Source organism: Staurois parvus, unplaced genomic scaffold, assembly GCF_062004578.1.
Source record: "Staurois parvus isolate SC_StPar_1 unplaced genomic scaffold, SC_StPar_1.0 ptg000090l, whole genome shotgun sequence".
NCBI lineage: Eukaryota > Metazoa > Chordata > Amphibia > Anura > Ranidae > Staurois > Staurois parvus.
In genome coordinates this window covers 15323187-15345578 of record NW_028317886.1, presented here as the reverse complement: position 1 = coordinate 15345578, position 22392 = coordinate 15323187, and the positions used below count along the sequence as shown (strand labels likewise).

At 41.4% G+C, this 22392-nt stretch overlaps 1 protein-coding gene across 1 annotated transcript; it reads right to left on the bottom strand.

The window, feature by feature from the left end:
• Window positions 1-209: 209 nt before the first annotated feature.
• On the bottom strand, window positions 210-16911 carry SFRP2 (secreted frizzled related protein 2). The gene is made up of 3 exons (XM_089670434.1): window positions 16278-16911; window positions 11170-11250; window positions 210-5044 (listed from the first exon to the last, which is right to left on the bottom strand). The coding sequence occupies exons 1-3, from the start codon at window positions 16780-16782 to the stop codon at window positions 4740-4742; spliced, it is 891 nt and encodes a 296-aa protein (XP_089526560.1). The 5' UTR covers window positions 16783-16911; the 3' UTR covers window positions 210-4739.
• Between the last annotated feature and the right edge of the window lie 5481 nt (window positions 16912-22392).

The following is a 22392-nucleotide window of genomic DNA, read 5'->3' as shown; positions in this document are numbered from 1 at the left end:
TTTCACATGAAGACAGCCTTGGCTAAGCTTCATTCCAGCTCAACCTAGAATGTAAACAAGACTTCTTTTCCGGGTATATGAAAGGTGGGAGTCAGCAGTGGATGGGTGGTGGTGGTGGTGGGGGGGGGGTCTATGACGCAAACCTGTTATTTTACTCATTCAGGGCAAATTTGCTTTACAGGAGTTATAAAATAAATGGTAATAACAAACACCAATAAAGTGTAGTTTTATTAAAATATTTAATTTGTTACAATATGACTAAACTGTGCTATGAAAAAGTCCATCCGATAGAAAAGGGAATTGCAATGTAATCATTGGGGCCAAAAAAATGAAAGAAGCATTGTATATACATCTACAATAAAAGATAATAAAGAAAGAAATGTGTATTGATTATATACAATAAAGCATGGCTCATTTTTACTATTTACAATATTTTACAACTCTTTCATTTAGCTCACTTACACTTAATATATATTACAAAAAGGCATGTATGGGACACAAAGAAAAAGAGAAGTTGGAATCCGAAAGTCTGTATATACTTTTTTCAACTTGAGTTATTTTTAGAACATATTATTTATTGTGCTTTTTTTGTACTTTTTATTTTTTTTAAGATGGCAATACACCGACTAATACTAATGGCTTTGTTAAACAATGAACGAATAGAAAAGTTTCTAGGAATGTATCTTTTGCTTATTCAGTAATTGGAGCATAGAAATAAACTGGCATTTGTGTCAAACAACGGTAGTACCTATTGCTTTCATCTTTCTCTACAACGTCTGTACCCACCATGACATAAGGGGTACGGTGTGGTCTCACTAGTAGGAATAGGGAGAGGAGGCCATATCTAAAGCTTTGGCACGTGACTGGAATATCACATTACATTTCATAGGTTCAAGAATTAATAACTATCCTACAGAAGCTCCTTGCTGTCATAATAGAAAAATACATACAGTAGGTGTGAACAGTTACATCATGAGGGTCTTTTGCACTTACCCCTTGCACAAAATTAGGCTTTAACTGCAGCCTTTTAAAGCAACTGGAACCGTCTGTAAGCATTACAACAATGAAGAAAGTATAGGACATTAACATTTCTGAAAGAGCAGTTTGTGCTACCAAGACTAATCCTTTAGACTCTTTATTTCATCCTTCTACAACAAATGTCTGTTTGGCTGGTAGGTTGTGTTTAAAAACTTTCTAGGTTGAAAGCAAAATAATTAGCAAAATTAGCCATTTGTCTGGCCATTCATATGTTTTTTTTGTACAACAGAATAAAATAAATTTAAATGAGATTGCCAGTCTATATGAAAGATTACTATTTACTAAGCATACAAATATGTATAGGAAGAGATATTGGTGGTAGTATTTGTTGGCTTTGACTTTGTCATCACTTCTTTTTAAGCCTGCCTAATACTGTGGATGTGCAAATTAAGACAGAGGTGGAAGGCACAAACCTTTTTCTAGCAGTTGGGCACAGCAGTATTTCCTTGCATAGCTTATACAAAAACTCCTTTGTATTTGACTGATTATATATTTTTCTAATATATGTCTAAAAAACTTTTCTTCAGTCTGAACTCTTTTTATGCACCTCAAAACATGCAGGTTTAAATAAAGTTTAATAACACATTTTTCAAGATGAATCACTGCTATTTCTTTAGACAATCAGGTCTCTTTATGAAATAATAAAAGAATTAGGTAGTTAAAATACACTTCAGTTCAAAAAACTTACAGGCATACAGCATATGTTCCTTCTCAGAAGTCCATGTGGCCATAAGGCCTGTGGACTATTGGGGGTGCAGGACTAGAGCTGGATTCTATCCAGCCTTCTTCCCTGAGTATTTAAAGCCTAATTCAAGGTTTTTAGGAACTTTAGTTTATTCGGATGAAGTTGGTCCAAACAAACTTTTCCCTTCATTACACATACAGTGGCTTTGTGCACTGTATAAACTGTATTTTGCATCAGCTCCACATAGCATACAGCGCTGTATTCAGGCAACAAGACAGGAACTTCCCGTCTGACTCTCAGAACAAAATCTAATCAGGCTGAGTGCTGCTCAGTCATTCACAGGAGGCTTTATAAATTATATATAAATACAGGGCTTCCTCTGATTGGCTAAGGTGGAGATTGTGATGTCATCTCTCTGCCCCTCCACCTCAGCCAATCTAAGGAAGCCTTGTATTCATGCATAAAATACAAAGCCTGCAGTGAATGGCTGAGCAGCCATTCCAGTGCAGGACAGATAGTTCCGCCCCTGCTGCCCACAGTTTATACAGCGTATACAGCTTCTGAATGTGATAGTGAAAGAAACAGTTTGTTTGAACCAGTTGCTCCAACCAATTTATTTAGAGTTCATGTTAATCTGGAATTAGGCTTTAATGGTCATATTGCCTGTGTCTTAACATTGTAGAATGTATAAACTGTGCTCCTGCCCACTTCCAGGTGTCCAAATTTTAGGAGTTGAAGGATAACAAAGATAATCAATATACAACTGTAAAGATTGGGAGATTTTTACAAATATCTCGGACTTGGTACCGAATATAACCACTAAAAATGATAAACCCAGCCCCCATTCACAACTCAGCATTTTTCAGCTTGTTTCCTTATGCCTGACTATGCTCAACATACAGAAACCTATTTGTTCTAATTGTCCCTGTTCACACTTGAACCCTCAGTCACCCTACACTCGATGCTCAAAAAAGTACATTAACTTTTTGAGCGTATTCAGGCATTTATGCTCCTACAGACTTCCAATAGTTGCGCCTATAACAGCATGATACTCATGTTTGCACTTGTTTTTGTTTTATGCCTGAAAAACTCTGCTCCTCCTCTAGAACTGATCTCCTCCCCTTGCCCTGCCCAACCCAGGAAACACTCGAGGTTTGATACACATGCAAAAACACTTGCACAAAGCTTACTAAATGCTTGTAAAACACCTGAAAAATGCTTCAAAATCATTAGAAATACTCTCTGCATAGATACACAAAAACATTAAAAACAAAAATGAAAGAAACTGGGGTCTGCTTACTAAATGATTAGGACATGTTCACAATCGTATTCTCACTATGCAAAGGGAATGTACCAGTAAAAATCCTGATTTTAATTTCTCTTGCACATAATTGGGTGTTTAAAGGGAATACAGCTTCACTTTATTTACTAAGTGAACAGCCTCTACTCTACTACTGAATCAAACTCATTGGTTATAGGACATAGGTAGGCATTGCCTTATCTACCTTGAGGCAAGATAAGTATTTTGTCTCAGGTGGTATTCTCTAGCAATAGCATAAGGTAAGCATTCTAACTGTGCTTCCATGACCTTCTGCCAACGTGGCATAGATATAGAAACTTATATTACTGCCTATAATACTGGCACTATTGGTGACTGGCTGATCTAGTTTTCTCTTATCCATGCAGATTAATAAAGGATTAAGCCATTCCTTTGGGTCCATTCAAGTTTGGACTAGATCTTAAGCCTTGCTGAAGGGGTAATGTTCTGGCCCCCAAAACAAGTTGGATGTTTAATGTGAAAACCGTCCTTCTACAACAAATTACAGCAGTCTGGACTCTTACATTTTGGTTTGGCACGCCTTCTGTGGTTTTATGGTTTAAGCAACATTCTAGGTACCCAATGGTCCTGTTTTATGCAAGTTGAGTACCCAGAGCCAGTGAGCTCCCTGACTGAATACTTCCCTTTCACTGCTTTGTAAAAATAAGTGTTCAGGTCCCAGCACCTACTAAAATGGGTCTTTTTGGTACCAGAACAACATTACGTGGATTACAGAACCTGCATATAAGTAGATACAGGATCAATAAAAAAAGAGTCTATCTTTATAATCAGAAGGGTCTATCTTTATAATCAGAAGGGTCTATCTTCATAGCAGGTGTGGTACACTGCTGAATATAGAGTGTCATTTATTGTGACCATTAGAACACTTATGCAGGTAGGAAGTGCTCTAGAAATGTTACACAAGCACACATGTTGTTCACTGGTAGTGCTAGGTCCTTTGCATCTCCATAGAGGTCTATTTATGCAGTTGGAAGAGCATGCACAGCCAAATGGCTAATGTCCTAAATCATATGGCAGCTGTACCTTCCAACACATCTGATAATTCTATCAAAAAAAGAGATAATAGCTGGAGTTAGTGTTATATCCGTTGTCATATTAAGCCATTAGTTTCTTTCCTACTAGAGAACAATTACTGGTACAGTGATATAATAGTGTTTAATTTACGAATAGAACATGTAACATTCAGCATTCATTCCGCTTCCTAAAACAGGCAAAGCACTGCTTACCCAATGTTTTGTCTTTTAATACTAAACAGTTGTCAGTATAATAAAATGCGAAAAGAACTTCTAATATGTTTTTAGGTACACTTGTCAATGCAAAGTCCAATTCCTTAAATTCTGTGATCTATTATTAAAGTCATCTAACAATTCTATCACTTCTAGAAGCATACAAAATTATGAAGAGTCTCTTAAGTTTGCATCTGGTAAATACTTTTCTAGCTCTTTACTTGTGGCCATCATAAAAAATATTTGCATTTTTTAAAAAATTCGTATTATTTACAAGGTTTGCTTCAATTTTAATAATAATAATAAAAATAATAATAATTATATTCATACAAAAGGCATCGCCCCCACCTTTTCAGTTATACTTCAGAAAGGGGTGGGTTCCCAGACAAGGGAAGAAGGTGCAAAAAAGAAAAATAGACTAGCCCCAGTGCTGAGAGAGTTAATGAAAGACCTAGCACTGCAACTTGCGGATGCTGCGAGAGATCCTTTTAAACTCCCTTTGGCCTTTCTGCCACCGCTTGACTGAGGTGATGACCAGCTCCCCTCCGAGCTTTTGTCCCATCACTAAATAGGGAGCATTAATGTCATTCATCTCATCACAGGTACACTGCAGGCCATCTTTAAGCCACAGCACGGTCTTCTTCAAATCCCTTTCTGTCACCCCATTCAGTTTGTAAATGGTTTTGCTCTTTGTCTCCGGGATGATCTTAGTGTCCCCATTGATGTAGGCGATCTCCTTCACTTTTATCTTCAGGGCTGGTGGAGGCAAAAAGAGGGGGAGGCAAAGGAGAGAGAATGGTGAGAAAAAGGCTGACACAGGCACATTAGAACTCAGAAAGAGCCAGTCTGGGGTGGGTTGTGTTGCTAATGAAACTGTCAGGCTTTGACACAATTACAGCAGGTGGCTCCATTTTTACACCACAAAGGGCATCAAAGTCATTTATGTCAAACCCCTAATTCTTAACCCCTACAGTGCCTGACTAACAACAACTGCACAGCTGAATGTACTGTTCTCTAAAAGGGATCAACATATCTCCATAAGAAAGGTTAATGAGTGTAGATATATAAACATTTGCTTTCTTTACGCATAGATTATATGGGGAAGTATAACTTTTGCAATCTGGGGGGCAGCCTGGGGCCCATAGTTCTGAAAAAGTCCCGGATCTTTAACATTCAAAATCAGTTGCCTGATAGAAGAAGAAAAATAAGGGTGAACTGAAGGGCTTGGAGTGTTTTCCTAGAAGCTTCAGCAGACTCTCCTATTTTTTATGCCATATAAGACGTGGCAAATGTAAGTAAGTGAATAAAGCCAGGTCTTTGGTTGTTTCAGTAGATACAAGGAATACATCAAATAGAGATTATATTCAGGGTGCAGGACCATGGTTGCAGTTAAATAAATCACGCAATTTTACATTACTTATTTCATTATCACTTTCTGTTCCACTGAAAAAAAAAAAAAAATTATATATATATATATATATATATATATATATATATATATACACACAAATGCAATATATGCTATTTTGTAATTTAAATTAAACTGCCATTTTATAATTTATTATAATAAAATTTACCTTTCCAATCTGTAGGTGTTATGATTTTATAAATCTGACAAAAAATAAATTATTGCTCTTTTCAATATGACTACCCTGGGGAAGGTGGGGGTGGGTGAGGTGTCAGACTATTTTTGTGAAGAATACTTTTAGAGAAATTTGCAAAACAACTGCATATGTGATTGTCTTACATTCTTGCACCCTCCACCCCCCACCCCACCCTGGAAGTCTTCACAGTACTGGAATTTAAATTACAGTAATCCTCTGCAACAGGACTTTTCATTTTTATCTCTCTTTTAAGACCCTTCAGAGCTAATGTGTCACATATGTTGCTCCTTTTCCTATGGGACACTTAGGTTACTCAGGTGATGATAATAAAGGGAGACCATGTTACTCAGTACACAGTTTGAAAAAGACAATACTAAACCAAACATTACTGGGCTTGTTCTTTTATATTTAGGTCCATCGTCTTCTTCTCCATGAAGGTAATGAAATTAAAGAGATTTTCTGAGTATTTCAATTCCTCTAAGTGTTTCGAAGAACACAGATATTGTAATATAATATGTTATTTAGTTTTTTGGAAGAAGATTTTGTTTCTGAAAACATATTTCTGGAAACTCCATACGAGCAAATTTACAGAATTGATTAGTCTGTTTCCATTCTCCTTATCTAAATGTTGGAGCCACAGAGTAAGAATGATTTACACTGTGCTCAGTGCGTGTGTAATTACCAGCATGGCTTTCATTACTTTATAGAATATTTTGGCCGAAGTATAAAAACTGAAGGAGTAAGTAACTAAAGGGCTGCCTGTGCTAAGTAACCAGAGTACAGCCCATTACAAAAATTACAACTCAATTGGTTGCTATGGGCAAAAAGTTTCCTTTGTAATTAATTAAAAAAGATTAAAAAAGAAAAAATAAAGAATACTTCAAAAAGAAAAAAAAATCATAGCTAATCTGCTTAGTGAATCAGAAATAATGCCAATAAGCCATTCTACTATAGCCCATCACTATTGATACAAGCAATAAGATGTCCCAAGGTTTCCAGAAAGTTTTATGAAGTTTTGTGCTACCTGTCTTATTTCCCTATTATTTTACAATCACAGCACTAGTCACTAGTTTTAGTGGATACCTCAAGGGCCTGGGGTACTGTTGTCCAATTTCAAGGGCACCTGGGGAGCCTAAAAAACTTCAGGTTCCAAAATGCATTACTTTTGCCTGGCCCCATACTTCACTTTCAGTTAGTGGGATCACCCATCATAGTGATGCCCAATAGTGGTATGTACATTTTTAGGGTTTATGTTTAGCTTTAATGGTTCACTTTGGTGTTAAGGTAAGGGTTAAATGTTAGGTTATAGGTTAGTGGTAAAAGTAGAACTCCAGGCAGATATAAAAGGCAGTTTTTAAATGAAAGCATATGAAATTGATTAGGTATTGGTCCCTTGCTGTCTACTGTACAGGAGAGCTTGTTGGTGGTGGGTAGAGGGGGTTCAAGGAGCCATACTGATAGGAAGAGAGGACAGAGTGAAAGACAGATGATCAGTTCTCCAACTAAGCAGTTCCTTTTTTATTGACAGTGATATCATAACAGTTTCTAATGTGTTTTGGGGGCTAAAAATCACTTTTCATCAGGACTGAAATTTGATTGCTGAGGATCCTAATATGGAATGTTTTAAAATATCCCGAAGAAGAATTTCATTGCTGGAAATGGAAGCATGCAGAGCTCCAGGGCTGTGTGATATCAACCCACTGGCTAAACTTGTGACATTACTGTTAAGAATAAAGGTTATATGGACTTCTGAATTGATAATTTGGTGCTTTTTCTGCTGTTTGTGTAATCTTCCCAAGCTGGGTGTCTGATTTCCGGAGGGCAATTCTCCCTCTTTGTGTCTTCTGAGCAGCCTAGATCCATTGAACAAGAACCAATACCAATGTGCTTTTGAAGAAAGCTCAGCACCAAGTCCAGCACCATTATATTTATTTTATTTTCTCCAGTAACGGGATGGGTGCCTGTAAGTGTTAGTGGAGGAGCAGCAGAGAAAGATCAGGTTCCTTTCTGTGTGGCCGAGCCTGTGTAAATCCCAGGACTGGGTGGACAGACATACAGTACAAATCCTTAAGCAAGTAAACCAGCTCCATTATATGTATTTAATTGGTATATTTAGCTGTTTTCCTGGAGATTAGCTTTGAGTCTGAGGGTCAGATCCTAATATAAAAAGTACCTTATGCTGGAAAACAACACTTCCTGGGAGAGGAATATGAATATGACTATATTTTGTGACATCCAATGCTGCCATTGTTGCCTCATTATAGAATTGTAGCATCGTGTTAACTTTGGAACAAATGCTCAGTTTACGGGCTGGAGTGCATTCCATTGAGTCGTACTACAAATTCCCAGAGGAAGCAACACAACGAAAACATTTGTAGAATGGGCTGAGGTCCTGTCTGCAAGTTTTATACCATCACCACATTGTAATGACTTTGGAAATAGAATTGTCTGGGTATTTTAAATTAGCCAGGCGCTGTCAGCCTCCTTGGTATGTGTTTTCTGTATTAAAGTGCCAGCTTGTTTTCATTTGTCAGGATTAATATCCCGTACAGGCAAGGCCATGCTGTTTCATACAAGTACTACAATTGTATATAAGTTATGACTGTGCTATAACTGGGCTATAGACTTATTCTATCATTCACGTCAAACTAATCAACATCTAACATCATCAATCAAGTCTAAAGCCATAATGTTAGGGCTGTTTTTCTAGGGGTCCCGAAGTTACCCCCTACTTAAAATAGTAGCTGTATGATTTATGTTAGCAATAGCTTTTGTTTCCTGTTTTACAGGGCATAGTGGAAAGCTTGTTTATAAAATAATCCAACTCCATGTCAGCTCAGGTCTACATTCTAATTGCACGTCACACTACCTGTACCCAAACAAGCCGCCCTGTCTGTCAATCAAGTTACAATAACAAATGATTCTACCAACTGAGAAAAATGTCTTGCTTTCTTTGGAGGGCTGCTCACTTTGTATTTGGACCACCTAATCCAAAAGAGATTTATCTCTTTTTCAGAATTTGGAAAAACTATTTTTTAAAAGTTTACAATGCGACTTAACGACATCAAAGAGTTAGTAGGAAAATGAAATCAGATTGATTTGCTGTGCATTTTGTATTGCTGTTATGTTTGCCCAATTATTCCCTTAAGAGCCAAAGTTTGATATTAGACAGCAAACTATCCTTTAGGCTCATTATAAGCATAAAGCTAAACATACACATAAAAATAAATCCATAGATTAATGCTAAACAGAGTAGATGAACGAATATCCTGCTGCTGGCTATGGTATTTTGACAGCTGGCACTCGTGGCTGCCAGAATACCGGAACAGTTACTGCAGCTGATTGGCTGCAGTCTCTGTTTGGCTGACTTTTTTTCTGTCTGGCTCCTTTGAATTCTCAATCAAAATTTGTTCAAGCTGTGTATGGCCAGCTTAGGAGCTAGCCAGCTGTCAGACAGTCTTCATTACCCCTATCAGATGATCATGCTTATATGTTCTGTAAAAGCCCCTGTTTCCATTCCCATCACAGGCAATCTTCCAAATTCCCATCGCACACGTTCCTGGAATGGGCTCTAAAATGATGGGTGTTGCAGCAGCCTCTAGCTGGGAACTGGAATTTGCATAGTCAGGTGTAGATATTTGCCAACATACCCCAGATCTTAAAATTAAGTTATGGAAAGTTGAGGTGTCTAGGATTCACTGTAAAAGATGCATATATTAGCTGAGCTCTCTATCTAAGAAGGTTATCAAACATGTTCCCTATTGTTCCCTGTGATGGGGATGGTGAAGATATTTGTCAACACACCACAGATCTTCATATTAAGTCCAAATAGATTTTTTGAAGAATGATCACATCAAGAACAAGAAAGTGCAATGTTTTGGAGCCACACAGGACCCCTTAGTCAGGCACATGATCATCACATGCCTGACAAAGGGGTCCTGCAATGCTTCAAAACATTGCACTTTCTTGTTCTTGATGTTTTATTTCTTCAATAAAATCAGTTTGTACTTAATTTGAAGATCTGTGGTGTGCTTCCAGATACCTACACTATTCTCATCACAAAGAACAATAGGGAACATATTTGATAAACTTGTCAGATAGAGAGCTCAGCTAATATATGCATCTTTTACAGTGAATTCTAGACACCTCAACCTGTCATAACAGGAGTTAATTCAAACAGGTCATCCAATGTATGTCGACATATCTAAAGAAGAACGAAATACATCTAATCCAGTAACATAATATAAAACCAATACCATTTAGAAAAAAAATACTTATTGGCTCCCCATACCACCTGCAATCAGGCATTTATAGCAGAATTTAAAAAATGAGGCACACTGGGGTTTACTTACTAAAGCTGGATAGTGCAAAATGAGGTGCACTTCTGCATAGAAACCAATCAGCTTCCAGGTTTTATTGCCAAAGCTTAATTGAACAAACTGAGGTTAGAAGCTGATTGGCTACCATGCACAGCTGCACCAGATTTTGAGTGCACTTCTGCATAGAAACCAATCAGCTTCCAGGTTTTATTGCCAAAGCTTACCTGAACAAGCTGAGGTTAGAAGCTGATTGGCTGCCATGCACAGCTGCAGCAGATTTTGAGTGCACTTCTGCATAGAAACCAATCAGCTTCCAGGTTTTATTGCCAAAGCTTAACTGAACAGGCTGAGGTTAGAAGCTGATTGGCTGCCATGCACAGCTGCAGCAGATTTTGAGTGCACTTCTTCATAGAAACCAATCAGCTTCCAGGTTTTATTGCCAAAGCTTAATTGAACAAACTGAGGTTAGAAGCTGATTGGCTACCATGCACAGTTGCACCAGATTTTGAGTGTACTTCTGCATAGAAACCAATCAGCTTCCAGGTTTTATTGCCAAAGCTTAACTGAACAACCTGAAGTTAGAAGCTGATTGGCTACCATGCACAGCTGCGCCAGATTTTGAGTGAACCAATTTTAGTAAATCTACCCAATGTGTAGCCATTTATAGCTGCCACTGATGGGAGGCAAGAAAAGCCATCACAAGACTTTCATTGACCCCCAAAAAGCTAACTGTCCATATGCCTTAGAAACCCTTAATTTAGAACCCAATACAGCTCCTCCATAAAAACCTAAATGCCTTTGTTAGGATTGAAGAACCTAAATGAAAAATGAACACTTTATTTTAAAGAGAACCTGTTTCAGATTTCACCTTAAATAATCTAGTCCATTATCCACATTTATTTCTTGCAACATCTAAAACATCTTTTAATATGCAAACACATATTGCACTTTTTCTTACCAAAATCATTTTTGCAGAGGTTCTCCACAATGTCATTGTCATCCTCATTGCTGCTTTTACAGGCGTCACATACTTTAGGTGCTAAAGAGAACAGAACAAGTTTTAGGAAGGCTGCCTTATGCTTACTGGACAGCAGGAGGCGCTAAGTAGCAACATGCTTTATTAAACATAATCACATCTTTTCAAACATGACTCAGATACAAACTTGACCTAAACTCAAAACATAATGAGTTACTTTATCCCAGGAAGACTTTTTCCTTGAGTGCTGCTAACGTTTTTTTTTATAACATCCCATGGAAGAAGGGACACCTATATAAACTCACCCATTCTCATCATCTGCATTTTGTAACATCTGATCAGCAGTAATGGCTGTCAGGCAGAGCTAGTATCTTGGCACACAAGAGCAGACTGCTAATGGTGTTTGCTTTAAAATGTGTCTGCAGCCAAAAGCTTTTTTTTTAGTTTTGGATAGAGGGGAGAGGGGTAAGCATCCTCATCAGGTTTATATAGTTGACTGTGTCCCTGCTGCAGAGATTTACCCTCTCAATTTGCCATATTCACCATTGTCAACGAGACTTAAAGTAAAGAATAACTAAATAAAGTTTTCAGTAATACAGGAATAGAGGGAAAATCGTCCTCGTCCAATGGGGTCACTTGTTCCAGTAATAGCTATCTAAAAGGTTATTTGGTATGTCCTGTTGGGTCTATAGAACAAGAGGTGATGGAAGGCTCCTCATTGGAACACAAATGGCAAAAAAAAAAAATGTTATCAGTAAAACAAGAAAAGAGGGAAAATCATCTTATGGGGTCACTTATTCCAGTGATAGCTGTGCAAAAGGGGATTTTTAATGTCCTGTTGGGTCTATAGGACAAGAGGTGATGGAAGGCTCCTCATTGGAACACAAATGGCAAAAAAAGTAAAGCTGCCAGTAAAACAGGAATAGAGGGAAAATGGTCCTATGGGGTCACTTGTTCCAGTGATAGCTATCTAAAAGGGAATTTATTATGTCCTGTTGGGTCTATAGGACAGAAGGCAATGGAAAGTTCCCCATTAGGACACAAATAACAAAAAAAGCAAAGCTGCCAGTAAAACAGGAATAGAGGGAAAATTGTCCTATGGGGTCACTTGTTTCAGTGTTAGCTGCCTAAAAGGGGATTTGCAATGTCCTGTTGGGTCTAAAGGACAGGAGGTGATGGAAGGCTCCCCGCTGGGACACAAATGGCAAAAAAGTAAAGCTGCCAGGAAAACAGGAATAGAAGGAAAATAGTCCAATTGGGTCACTTGTTCCAGTGCTAGCTGTCTAAAAAGGGGATTTGTTATGTCCTGTTGGGGCTATAGGACAGGAGGTGATGGAATGTTCCCCATTAGGACACAAATGGCAAAATACATACCTACATACATAAATACATAAATAAATAAAGTTGCCAGTAAAACAGGAATATAGGAAAAAATCAACCTATGGGGTCATGTGTTCCACTGCTAACTGTCTAAAAGGGGATTTGTAATGTCCTGTTGGGTCTATAGGACAGGAGGTGATGGAAGGTTCCCCAATGGGACACAAATGTCAAAAAAACCCTAATCATTTGCTTTGTAGGGTTTTAATTCTACTTTATAAAAAAAAAAGTTTGGGCTCTAGATATACATTGAGAATAGCATTTTTAGCCATCCACTGGTTGGTCTTCAAGGTTTATTGGATGCATATGAAATAAATTAAAATTGCACCCATTAAGGTCACTGAAGAGGCACATGCTGCTCCACGCCAGTAAAGTTTGTCTTGCATCTTGTCCAGTCTGTGCAGTAAATAGGAGGTAGGACAATTTAAAAGCATACTTAACTCGCAGCAAAAGATTGCATGTTGCCTTGTTAATTTGGAAAAGAGGACAGCAGAATGTAGTCAGGTCCAGATTTTATAGTAACCAGATGGGGGACATCTTTATGTCGATGTTTTATAGTGCTAATGGGGGTTACAGGGCTGCTCCAGTGAATGCAGGCATGTCCAGAATTGTCTGCTCTGCTTTTCTGTCTATATAATGATCTAGGCTACATCTACATATCTGTTTTTTTTTTTTAATAATTGTGCATTGTTTTCATGAGCATCGGTGTTGTAGTGCTTTCTTTGATGTTTTAATGAAAATTTTAATTAATGAAAAATAAAATTTTAATTTTTACCAAGAATTAGCATAAAAATATATTAGTAAAAGCCAAAATCCAAGGTGTACCGAACTGATTATTCTTAGCTACACCACAGGATTGTTATCTGATAACCTTTGCCTAGATCATAAATGATTACTATACAGATTTTATATAGTGCCAGCAGAGTGCGCAGCACTTCATAAAGTACAGGGGACAGTACAGTTACAAAGCACTTCTTAAAAGCAGTGTGTAATGATAAATGCTTGTGTAGAATGATTTCCTTGCGTTTAAAGTGCACTTAAACTGCATTTTTTGTGGATTTCATGTTACTTAATGTAGTGTGGGTGACAGTCCTGAGGCTACATTTGACCCATTTTCATTTTTTTTGGGATGCAACAGGTACTACTGGGATCTGTTGGCAGGCAAAGTATATCAAACCCAATGTTTTGCATTCAAACACATGCATTTTAGTAGTGTGTCGGAATGCAAAATGCACCCATTTGCATGAGCTGTTAGGATGACCATACACTATTCAATGTGATTGTACAATCACTTTTAGATCTACCATCAACTATGTTGTGCAGGAGTTTGCCTGATTTGATACTAATTACAAAGATTGATTAGGTTTGTCCTTAGGTTACATAGTTTTGGTAACTCCAAAGCAAGGTGTACAGGGATTGTACAGTCAGGTTGAATAGTGTATGGCCAGCCTTAGATACACATATAGAATGGCATATAGAATGGTTCCCTCTTGCTGTAAGCTGCTACATGTACTACATAACCATCAATACTGCAACAATACTTCATTACATAGCTGCCAACATGTTAAAAATCTCCAGAGAGACCTGAATGCTGATCTAATCAGGGCACTGCCAGCCATTCTCAACCAGGGTTCCTCCAGAGGTTGCTAAAGGTTCTTTAATATGTGGCTGCTTTACCACCCATTTGATAGTGCCTGTCTGCATGACAAAGATCTTTTTATCTGTCTGTAAGGGGGCATCCTTCCTACACACCACCAATGTAAGGGGCCCTTCTTTCCACTTACCGCCAATGTTAGGGGCATTTTTCTCACTGACCACCAATGTACGGGGTCCACTTCCCACTGACCCCTAATGTAAGGTGAGCATTCTTCCAACTGACCTACAATTGTAAGGGGGCAATTTTTCCCACTGACCACCAATGTAAAGATGTCCTTCTTCCCACTGACTTCCAATGCAAGGGTGTATTTTTCCCTTTAGACCATTAATGTAAGGTTGACATTCTTCCCAATGTTCTCCAGTGTCAGGCAGGCAATTGTTCCCACTGACTACTAATGTAAGTGTTTATTCTTCCCGATGACAACCAATGTAAGGGGAGCATTCTTCCCACTGATCTCCAAAGTAAGACAGGCAAGTGTTCCCACTGACCACCAATATAAGGGTGTAGTCTTTCCACTGACCACCAATGTAATGGGGTATACGTACCACTGACCACCAATGTAAGAGTGTACTCTTTCCACTAATCACCAATGACAGGGTGTTTTTTTCCACTGACCACCATGTAAGTGTTACATTGTTCCCACTGACCGCCAATGTAAAGGTGTATTTCTTTCCACTGACCACTAATGCAAGGGTGGCATTCTTCCCACTGACCCCCTAATGCAAAGGAGGCTTTCTTCCAACTGAGCACCAATGTAAAGGAGGCATTCTTCCTACTGACCACTAATGTAAGGGTGTATTTCTTTCCACTGACCACTAATGTAAGGGTGGCATTCCTCCCACTGACCCCCTATTGCAAAGGAGGCATTCTTCCCACTGAGCCTCAATGTTAAGGAGGAATTTTTCCCACTGACCACCAATGTAAAGGAGGCATTCTTCCCACTGACCACCAATGTAAAGGGGGCATTCTTCCTACTAACCACCAATGTAGAGAGGGCTTTCTTCCCACTTCCCAACAATGTAATTGGGCATTCTTCCCACTGACCATCAATGTAACGGGGGGCATTCTTCCCACTGACCATCAATGTAACGGGGGCATTCTTCCCACTGACCATCAATGTAACGGGGGCATTCTTCCCACTGACCACCAATGTAAAGAGGGCATTCTTCCCACTATCCATCAATGTAAAGGGGGCATTCTTCCCACTGACCACCAATGTAACGGGGGCATTCTTCCCACTGACCATCAATGTAACGGGGGCATTCTTCCCACTGACCACCAATGTAACAAGGGCATTCTTCCCACTGACCACCAATGTAATGGGGGCATTCCTCCCACTCTCCACCAATGTAAATGGGTCATTCTTCCTACTAACCACCAATGCAGAGAGGGCTTTCTTCCCACTTCCCAACAATGTAAAGGGGGCATTCTTTCCACTGACCACCAATGTAAAGGGGGCATTCTTCCCACTGACCATCAATGTAAAGGGGGCATTCTTCCCACTGACCACCAATGTAAAGGGGGCATTTTTTCCACTGACCACCAATGTAATGGGGGCATTCTTCCCGCTGACCACCAATGTAAAGGGGTCATTCTTCCCACTGACCACCAAGGTAAAGGGGGCATTCATCAAAGTAATGTGGACGTTCTCCTATTGGACCCCTAATGTAATGGGAGGTAGTCTCATTAACCCCCGATATAAGGGATAGCTTATCCTTCCCACTGATCCCCAATGTAAGAGCCATTCTTTCCCACTGACCCCAAATGTTAGAGCCATTCTTTCTCACTGACCCCCAATGTTAGAGCCATTCTTTCTCACTGACCCCCAATAAATTGGTTTTAGCATGTGTCCCCCCCAGACCTGACAACTATTTTAAGGGTTTGAGAAATCCCCATCTAACAATACAAGCCTATCATGAGACATTGAACTACTTTGCTGTTAAATATCTGCAGCCTTTCCATCCTTCGGTGACATAGAATTAGGATGATGATAATGAAGATGAAAGGCACCTCTAGGCTGACATCCAGGACCATCCCTGGAGATGGGGTCCATTACCTTCTCTGGTGGCCGGCACTAGATGCTCAGTGCTGGCTGGTGGGATGCACAGGTCATTGTCCTGGGGGAAGCGGCTGCAGTCCAGCATGTCCGGCCAGGGGAAGCCGAAGGCAGACATGACGGGGGCACAGCTGTCCTTCACCTGCTCACACAGCGAGCGGCACGGCTTGATGGTCTCATCCAGGTCATCAATACAGACGGGGGCGAAGAGGGAGCACAGGAACTTCTTGGTGTCCCGGTGGCACTGCTTCTGGATCAGAGGGATCCAGGAGGAGGCTTGTTGCAGCACCTCCTTCATGGTCTCATGCCCCAGCAGGTTGGGCAGCCTCATGTTCGGGTACTCAATGTCATGGCACAGCAGTAAGGTGGCAGGGATGGGTTTGCAGTTGCTCCTCTTGTAAGAGAACTCGGGCTGCCCAAAGGGGAACAAAGCCTTCACCGAGTCCATACAGTCCGAGGCCAGCACGAGGAGGAGGAGGAGGATGGATGAGGCTTTGAGGCACATGGTGGCTACAAGGCTGGAGCAGTGCAGAAGAGGCGAGCGCTGCTGTCCGCTGTGTGGGGTGGCCGCCTCTGACTACACACACATCGCACCACAGCCGACATCCACGGACACTGCGCTACACACGACTTTTCTGCAGGTTTTATGCAAATACAGGCAGTGGGCGGGGCCTGCTGACAATGATCTGGGAAGGATTGGTCACATCGATGCCTGCCTGCTCCTCAGGGAATTGTCCTTTAAAAGAATCCTTACAGTGCTGTGTATAGAGCCATGGAGCAAGGCTGACAAAAGGCTGAGCGCAGCATTGTCTGAGAAGCCTGGGAGCTGCTGATTCTACACAAAAAACCCAAACACTGATAACTTATTTATTTATTACAGGTACTTGTATAGCTATCAGTACACAGCGCTTTACATATACACTGCTCCAAAAAAATGAACACTTTTTAATCAGAGTAGAGCATCCCTCCTAGATTGTAAGCTCCAAGGAGCAGGGACCTCCTATCCCTCTTGTATTTAACTGTATTGTTGCTGTATTGTCTCCCTTTATATTGTAAAGCGCTGAGCAAACTGTTGGCGCTATTTAAATCCTATATAATAATAATAAATAATAATGTCAATTAAACTCCTGGGATATTGATCTGGTCAGTTAAGTAGCAGAGGGGGTTGTTAATCAGTTTCAGCTGCTTTGGTGTTATTGAAATTAACAACAGGTGCACTAGATGAGCAACAATAAGACCACTCCCAAAACAGGAATGGTTTTACAGGTGGAGAACGCTGACATTTTTTTTCCCTACTCATCTTTTCTGACTGTTTTTCACTAGTTTTGCATTTGGCTAGGGTCAGTGTCACTACTGGTAGCATGAGGCGATACCTGGACCCTACAGACGTTGCACAGGCAGTCCAACTACTCCGAGATGGCACATCAATACGTGCCATTGCCAGAAAGTCTCAAGGGCATGGAGAAGATTCCAGGAGACAGGCAGTTACTCTAGGAGAGATGGACAGGGCCATAGAAGGTCCTTAACTCATCAGCAGGACCGATATCTGCTCCTTTGTGCAAGGAGGAACAGGATGAGCACTGCCAGAGCCCTACAAAATGACCTCCAGCAGCCCACTGGTGTGAATGTCTCTGGCCAAACAATCAGAGACAGTCCTCATGAGAGTGGCCTGAGGGCCCAACGTCCTCTAGTGCAGTGTTTTTCAACCTTTTTTGTGCAAAGGCACACTTTTTTCATGAAAAAAATCACGAGGCACACCACCATTAGAAAATGTTAAAAAAAATTACCTCTGTGCCTATATTGACTATATATAAAGTAATTCTCTTGAATAGTAATCAAACACAAAGAAATTATTTTATAATTATTTCATCCCCCCATATAGTATTTCATCCCTCATACAGTAATTCATCCCTCATATAGTAATTCATCCCCCATATAGTATTTCATCCCTCATATAGTATTTCATCCCCCCATATAGTATTTCATCCCTCATATAGTAATTCATCCCCCCATATAGTATTTCATCCCCCCATATAGTATTTCATCCCCCCATATAGTATTTCATCCCTCATATAGTAATTCATCCCTGATATAGTAATTCATCCCCCATATAGTATTTCATCCCCCCATATAGTATTTCATCCCTCATAAAGTAATTCATCCCTCATATAGTATTTCATCCCCCACAGTACTATTCCCCCCCCCCCCTTCTAGTAAGCCAAGTCCCCCGTGTCAATTCACTTACCTTTTGCGTTCCTCTCGCTGTCTTCCCGCGCCGTTCGGGTCTTCAGGGCGGACTGTGAGAGGAGCCTAGCTCCCCTCCCCTCACGTTCGGCACGCTGCCCCGCCTACACACATCCTGACAGCCACATCCGCAAGCCGGATTAAAAGGTCCGCGCGGACTTTTGGGGCTGCCAACCGAGAGGAGGCAGGGGAGCGGCCGACCGAGAGGAGGGAGGGGAGCAGGCGCCCGGCACACAGAAGAGCCGCATTAGACTGGGTAAAGAGCCGCATGTGGCTCGCGAGCCGCGGCTTGCCGACCACTGAATCATTAGATTCTAATGATTGGTCTATTTGTGAGCCGAAGCCACATGTTACAGATGAAATTGGAATTTTTCCCACGGCACACCAGACAATATCTCACGGCACACTAGTGTGCCGCGGCACAGTGGTTGAAAAACGCTGCTCTAGTGGACCCTGTGCTCACTGCCCGGCACCATAGAGCTCAATTGGCATTTACCATTGAACACCAGATTTGGCAGGTCCACCACTGGCATCCTGTGCTTTTCACAGATGAGAGCAGGTTCACTCTGAGTGCATGTGACAGACGTGAAAGGGTCTGGAGAAGCCGTGGAGAACGTTATGTTGCCTGTAACATTGTTCGGCATGACCGTTTTGGTGGTGGGTCAGTGATGGTCTGGGGAGACATATCCATGGAGGGACGCATAGACCTGTACAGTCTAGACAATGGCACCCTGACTGCCATTAGGTATCAGGATGAAATCCTTGGACCCATTGTCAGACCCTATGCTGGTGCAGTGGGTCCTGGGTTCCTCCTGGTGCACACCAATGCCCAGCCTCATATGGCAAGAGTATGCAGGCAGTTCCTGGAGGATGAAGGAATTGATACCATTGAATGGCCCCCGCACTCGCCTGACCTAAATCCAATAGAACACCTTTGGGATATCATGCTTCAGTCCATCCGACGCTGCCAGGTTGCACTTCAGACTGTCCAGGAGCTCAGTGATGTCCTGGTCCTGATCTGGGAGGAAATACCCCAGGATACCATCCATCATCTCATTAGGCGCAGGCCCTGATGTTGTCAGGCATGCATAGAAGCACGTGGGGGCCATACAAACTACTGAGTACCATCTTGAATTGCTGCAATGAAATTTCAGCAAAATGGACTATCTAAGGTCCCTAACTCACATTCATACATACACATACTAGAGCCAATTTTAGACAGGAACCAATTAACCTACCAGCATGTCTTTGGAATGTGGGAGGAAACCCATGCAGGCACAAGGAGAACATGCAAACTCCAGGCAGGTGGTGCCATGGTTGGTATTTGAACTGCCAACCTTAGTACTGCCAGGTGGAAGTGCTTACCATTTAGCCAATATGCTGCCTAAATTAACCTAATTTATTAATGGTGGCCATACACCAACAATTTTATATACACTCCCCGGCCAATTTATTAGGTATACCTTGCTAGTGCCAAGAAAATATCCCCCACACCATTAGACCACCAACACCAGCCTGAACCATTGATACAAGTCAGGATGGATCCATGCTTTCATGTTGTTGATGCCAAATTAAATTTTTTGATTGACAGAACATTTGGTTTTCGACTCATCTATCTTCCAAACCTTTCACCCTGAACCATGTGGTGTGAGGAAACCTACCTTCTGGCTTTGCTTGATATTTAATATGAGAATCTACTTAAAACAGAGCTCCACCTCTGCTTGTTTTCACCCTCTCCCTCCACTGCCACATTTGACACTTTTGTTTGGGGGGGTTTTCTGGTAGCGGGCACCTGGTTTTGACAGGTACCCGCACCCACTTCTGACACAGTTCACTGCAGCAAACTGAGCTTGAAGTTTGGCCCCCCTGCTTCCCCCTACAGTCTTCTGGTACACTTCACAGGTCCCAGAAGACTACGGACCAATCACAAGGCACAGCATTACTCACGCATGCACAGTAGGAAACCTGCTGTGAAGCCACAAGGCTTCGTTTCTGATTTCCCTCACTGAAGATGCTGGTGCTGGGAACCCGGAGAACTAGCCTGGGCAACAACGGCATTGGATCCCTGGACAGGTAAGTGTCCTTATATTAAAAGTCAGCAGCTACAGTATTTGTGGGGGGGGGGGGGGGCCAGGAACTCCTCTTTAACCTCTTAGCGCCGGCCGCATGCAAATGTGCGGCCTCCCGGTGTCTGGGCCTTGACACCAAGCGGCCGTACGTTTGCGTGCAATTAAGAAAAACGTGTGCTGAGAGCACGCGCCCTGCACGCTCCCAGCTCACATGTCCAGTACTCACGGAAAGGTCTCGATTTCCTCTTTCGATCAGGATCTTTCCCAATCATGTGACGGCATGTCACGGTGGTCACATGACCCTAAACCCCACCCCGCCTCCCGGCCTCTGAAACCCTTAAAGGGCCGGAAGATGCACCAAGGGGTTAAACTATTCGATCAGGAATCCCATGTACTACACAGTTGTTGGTAGATCTAAAGTAGAAACTCCAGTGATTCTTATTTTTATTTTATGTGATGGTGCATAATTATAATAAATTGCATGTGACACATGGATCCTCTATCAAAGTAAAAAATACTATTATATAGCACAACCAGTTTCTTGGATTTGGGCTTTAAGGGAGATACAGTACAGTTCCAATCCAATTCAATGCAGGATGGTACAGAGGGCCCTACTGGTGAGAGCTTCCTATATAACCTCTAATTGAGGACTCATTTACACTGCCCTGAAGCCCAAACCGCTGCTACCCACCCAGCGTTTTGCCTTGTGCTAGGGGGCGCCGCGATGCACATTTTATTGCATTACACAACTACCCTTTTTTAGGACTCAACTTTATTTGAAGTGTACAAAGTGGTGGTGTGTTGTGCTTGTTGTGCAGTTACCTGCAGGACCATACAGAGCCATGCAATATTGCAACAAACATGTTGTATAGTATCACACTGTTGCAGTGAAACACCACATTCTGGTCTGAACCAGACACCCAGAAAACTATTGTTTTCTGTGTATCATTGCAGTTATCTGCATTTATCCATGAGGAAAAATGCAGATAACTGCACATGCTGTAAATGGGCCCTGAAAGACAGTTCCTGAAGTACTGTGTATTGTACACAATGCCATTTGTACATGAAATACTTATTTTCACCTTTTCCATCCTTTGTAGCATATTAACACTGCTCATCTCCTGCAGCTTCTTTGTGTCCACGTCTTGTCTACATGTATGCACTCCAGCGATGGCTGCATGACATTCCTCAGGCAGAGTTTTCTGATGATGGCAATAGTAGACCAGGGGCGGACTGACCATTTGGGAACTCGGGCACTGCCCGAGGGCCCAGTGTCAGTAGGGGGCCCCATGAGATGCCCCTGGTACCTTTTTCATAGGCTTTTTTGAGTTTGGGCAAGGACACAGGGGCCCCATGATCCCCTATTGCCCGGGGGCCCCATGAGTTGTCAGTCCGCCCCTGTAGTAGACCATATTCTCAATTCACATTGCTCTACAGTGGTGACCTACTGTGGAAGCCCAATCACAGGGCGTAACATGTATAGGATGGAGGAGCTGAGCCTGTGACGTCACCCTGTGGTCATCTTGGAAGTGTATGTGGTAAGCTGCGATCATTATAGGCATTGAAAGCTTTAAGGCTTTTATATTTTGTACGTTTTTATGATCTTGTTTTGGGCGCTAATAAAGTAGAAAATAGAGAGCACTATGGTTCTGCTTTCCTGTTTCATGTTATCTCAATTCATTGATGTCTGAGCAAATTGGAAGAGAGAGATCAGTATATATTGGGAACGAGAGAAGGAGAAGAGACGGAGTATACATGTGTGTGGAACATGTAACAAGCAAGTTATGACCCATGTATGAGGT

Excerpts from the sequence above, each read along its gene's own strand:
- SFRP2 (XM_089670434.1), bottom strand. The coding sequence starts at position 16,782 with ATGTGCCTCAAAGCCTCATCCATCCTCCTCCTCCTCCTCGTGCTGGCC. Across the intron at positions 11,251-16,277 it reads AGTGCCGGCCACCAGAGAAG|CACCTAAAGTATGTGACGCC; the intron begins GTAATGGACCCC and ends TGTTCTCTTTAG. Across the intron at positions 5,045-11,169 it reads CCTCTGCAAAAATGATTTTG|CCCTGAAGATAAAAGTGAAG; the intron begins GTAAGAAAAAGT and ends TGCCTCCACCAG.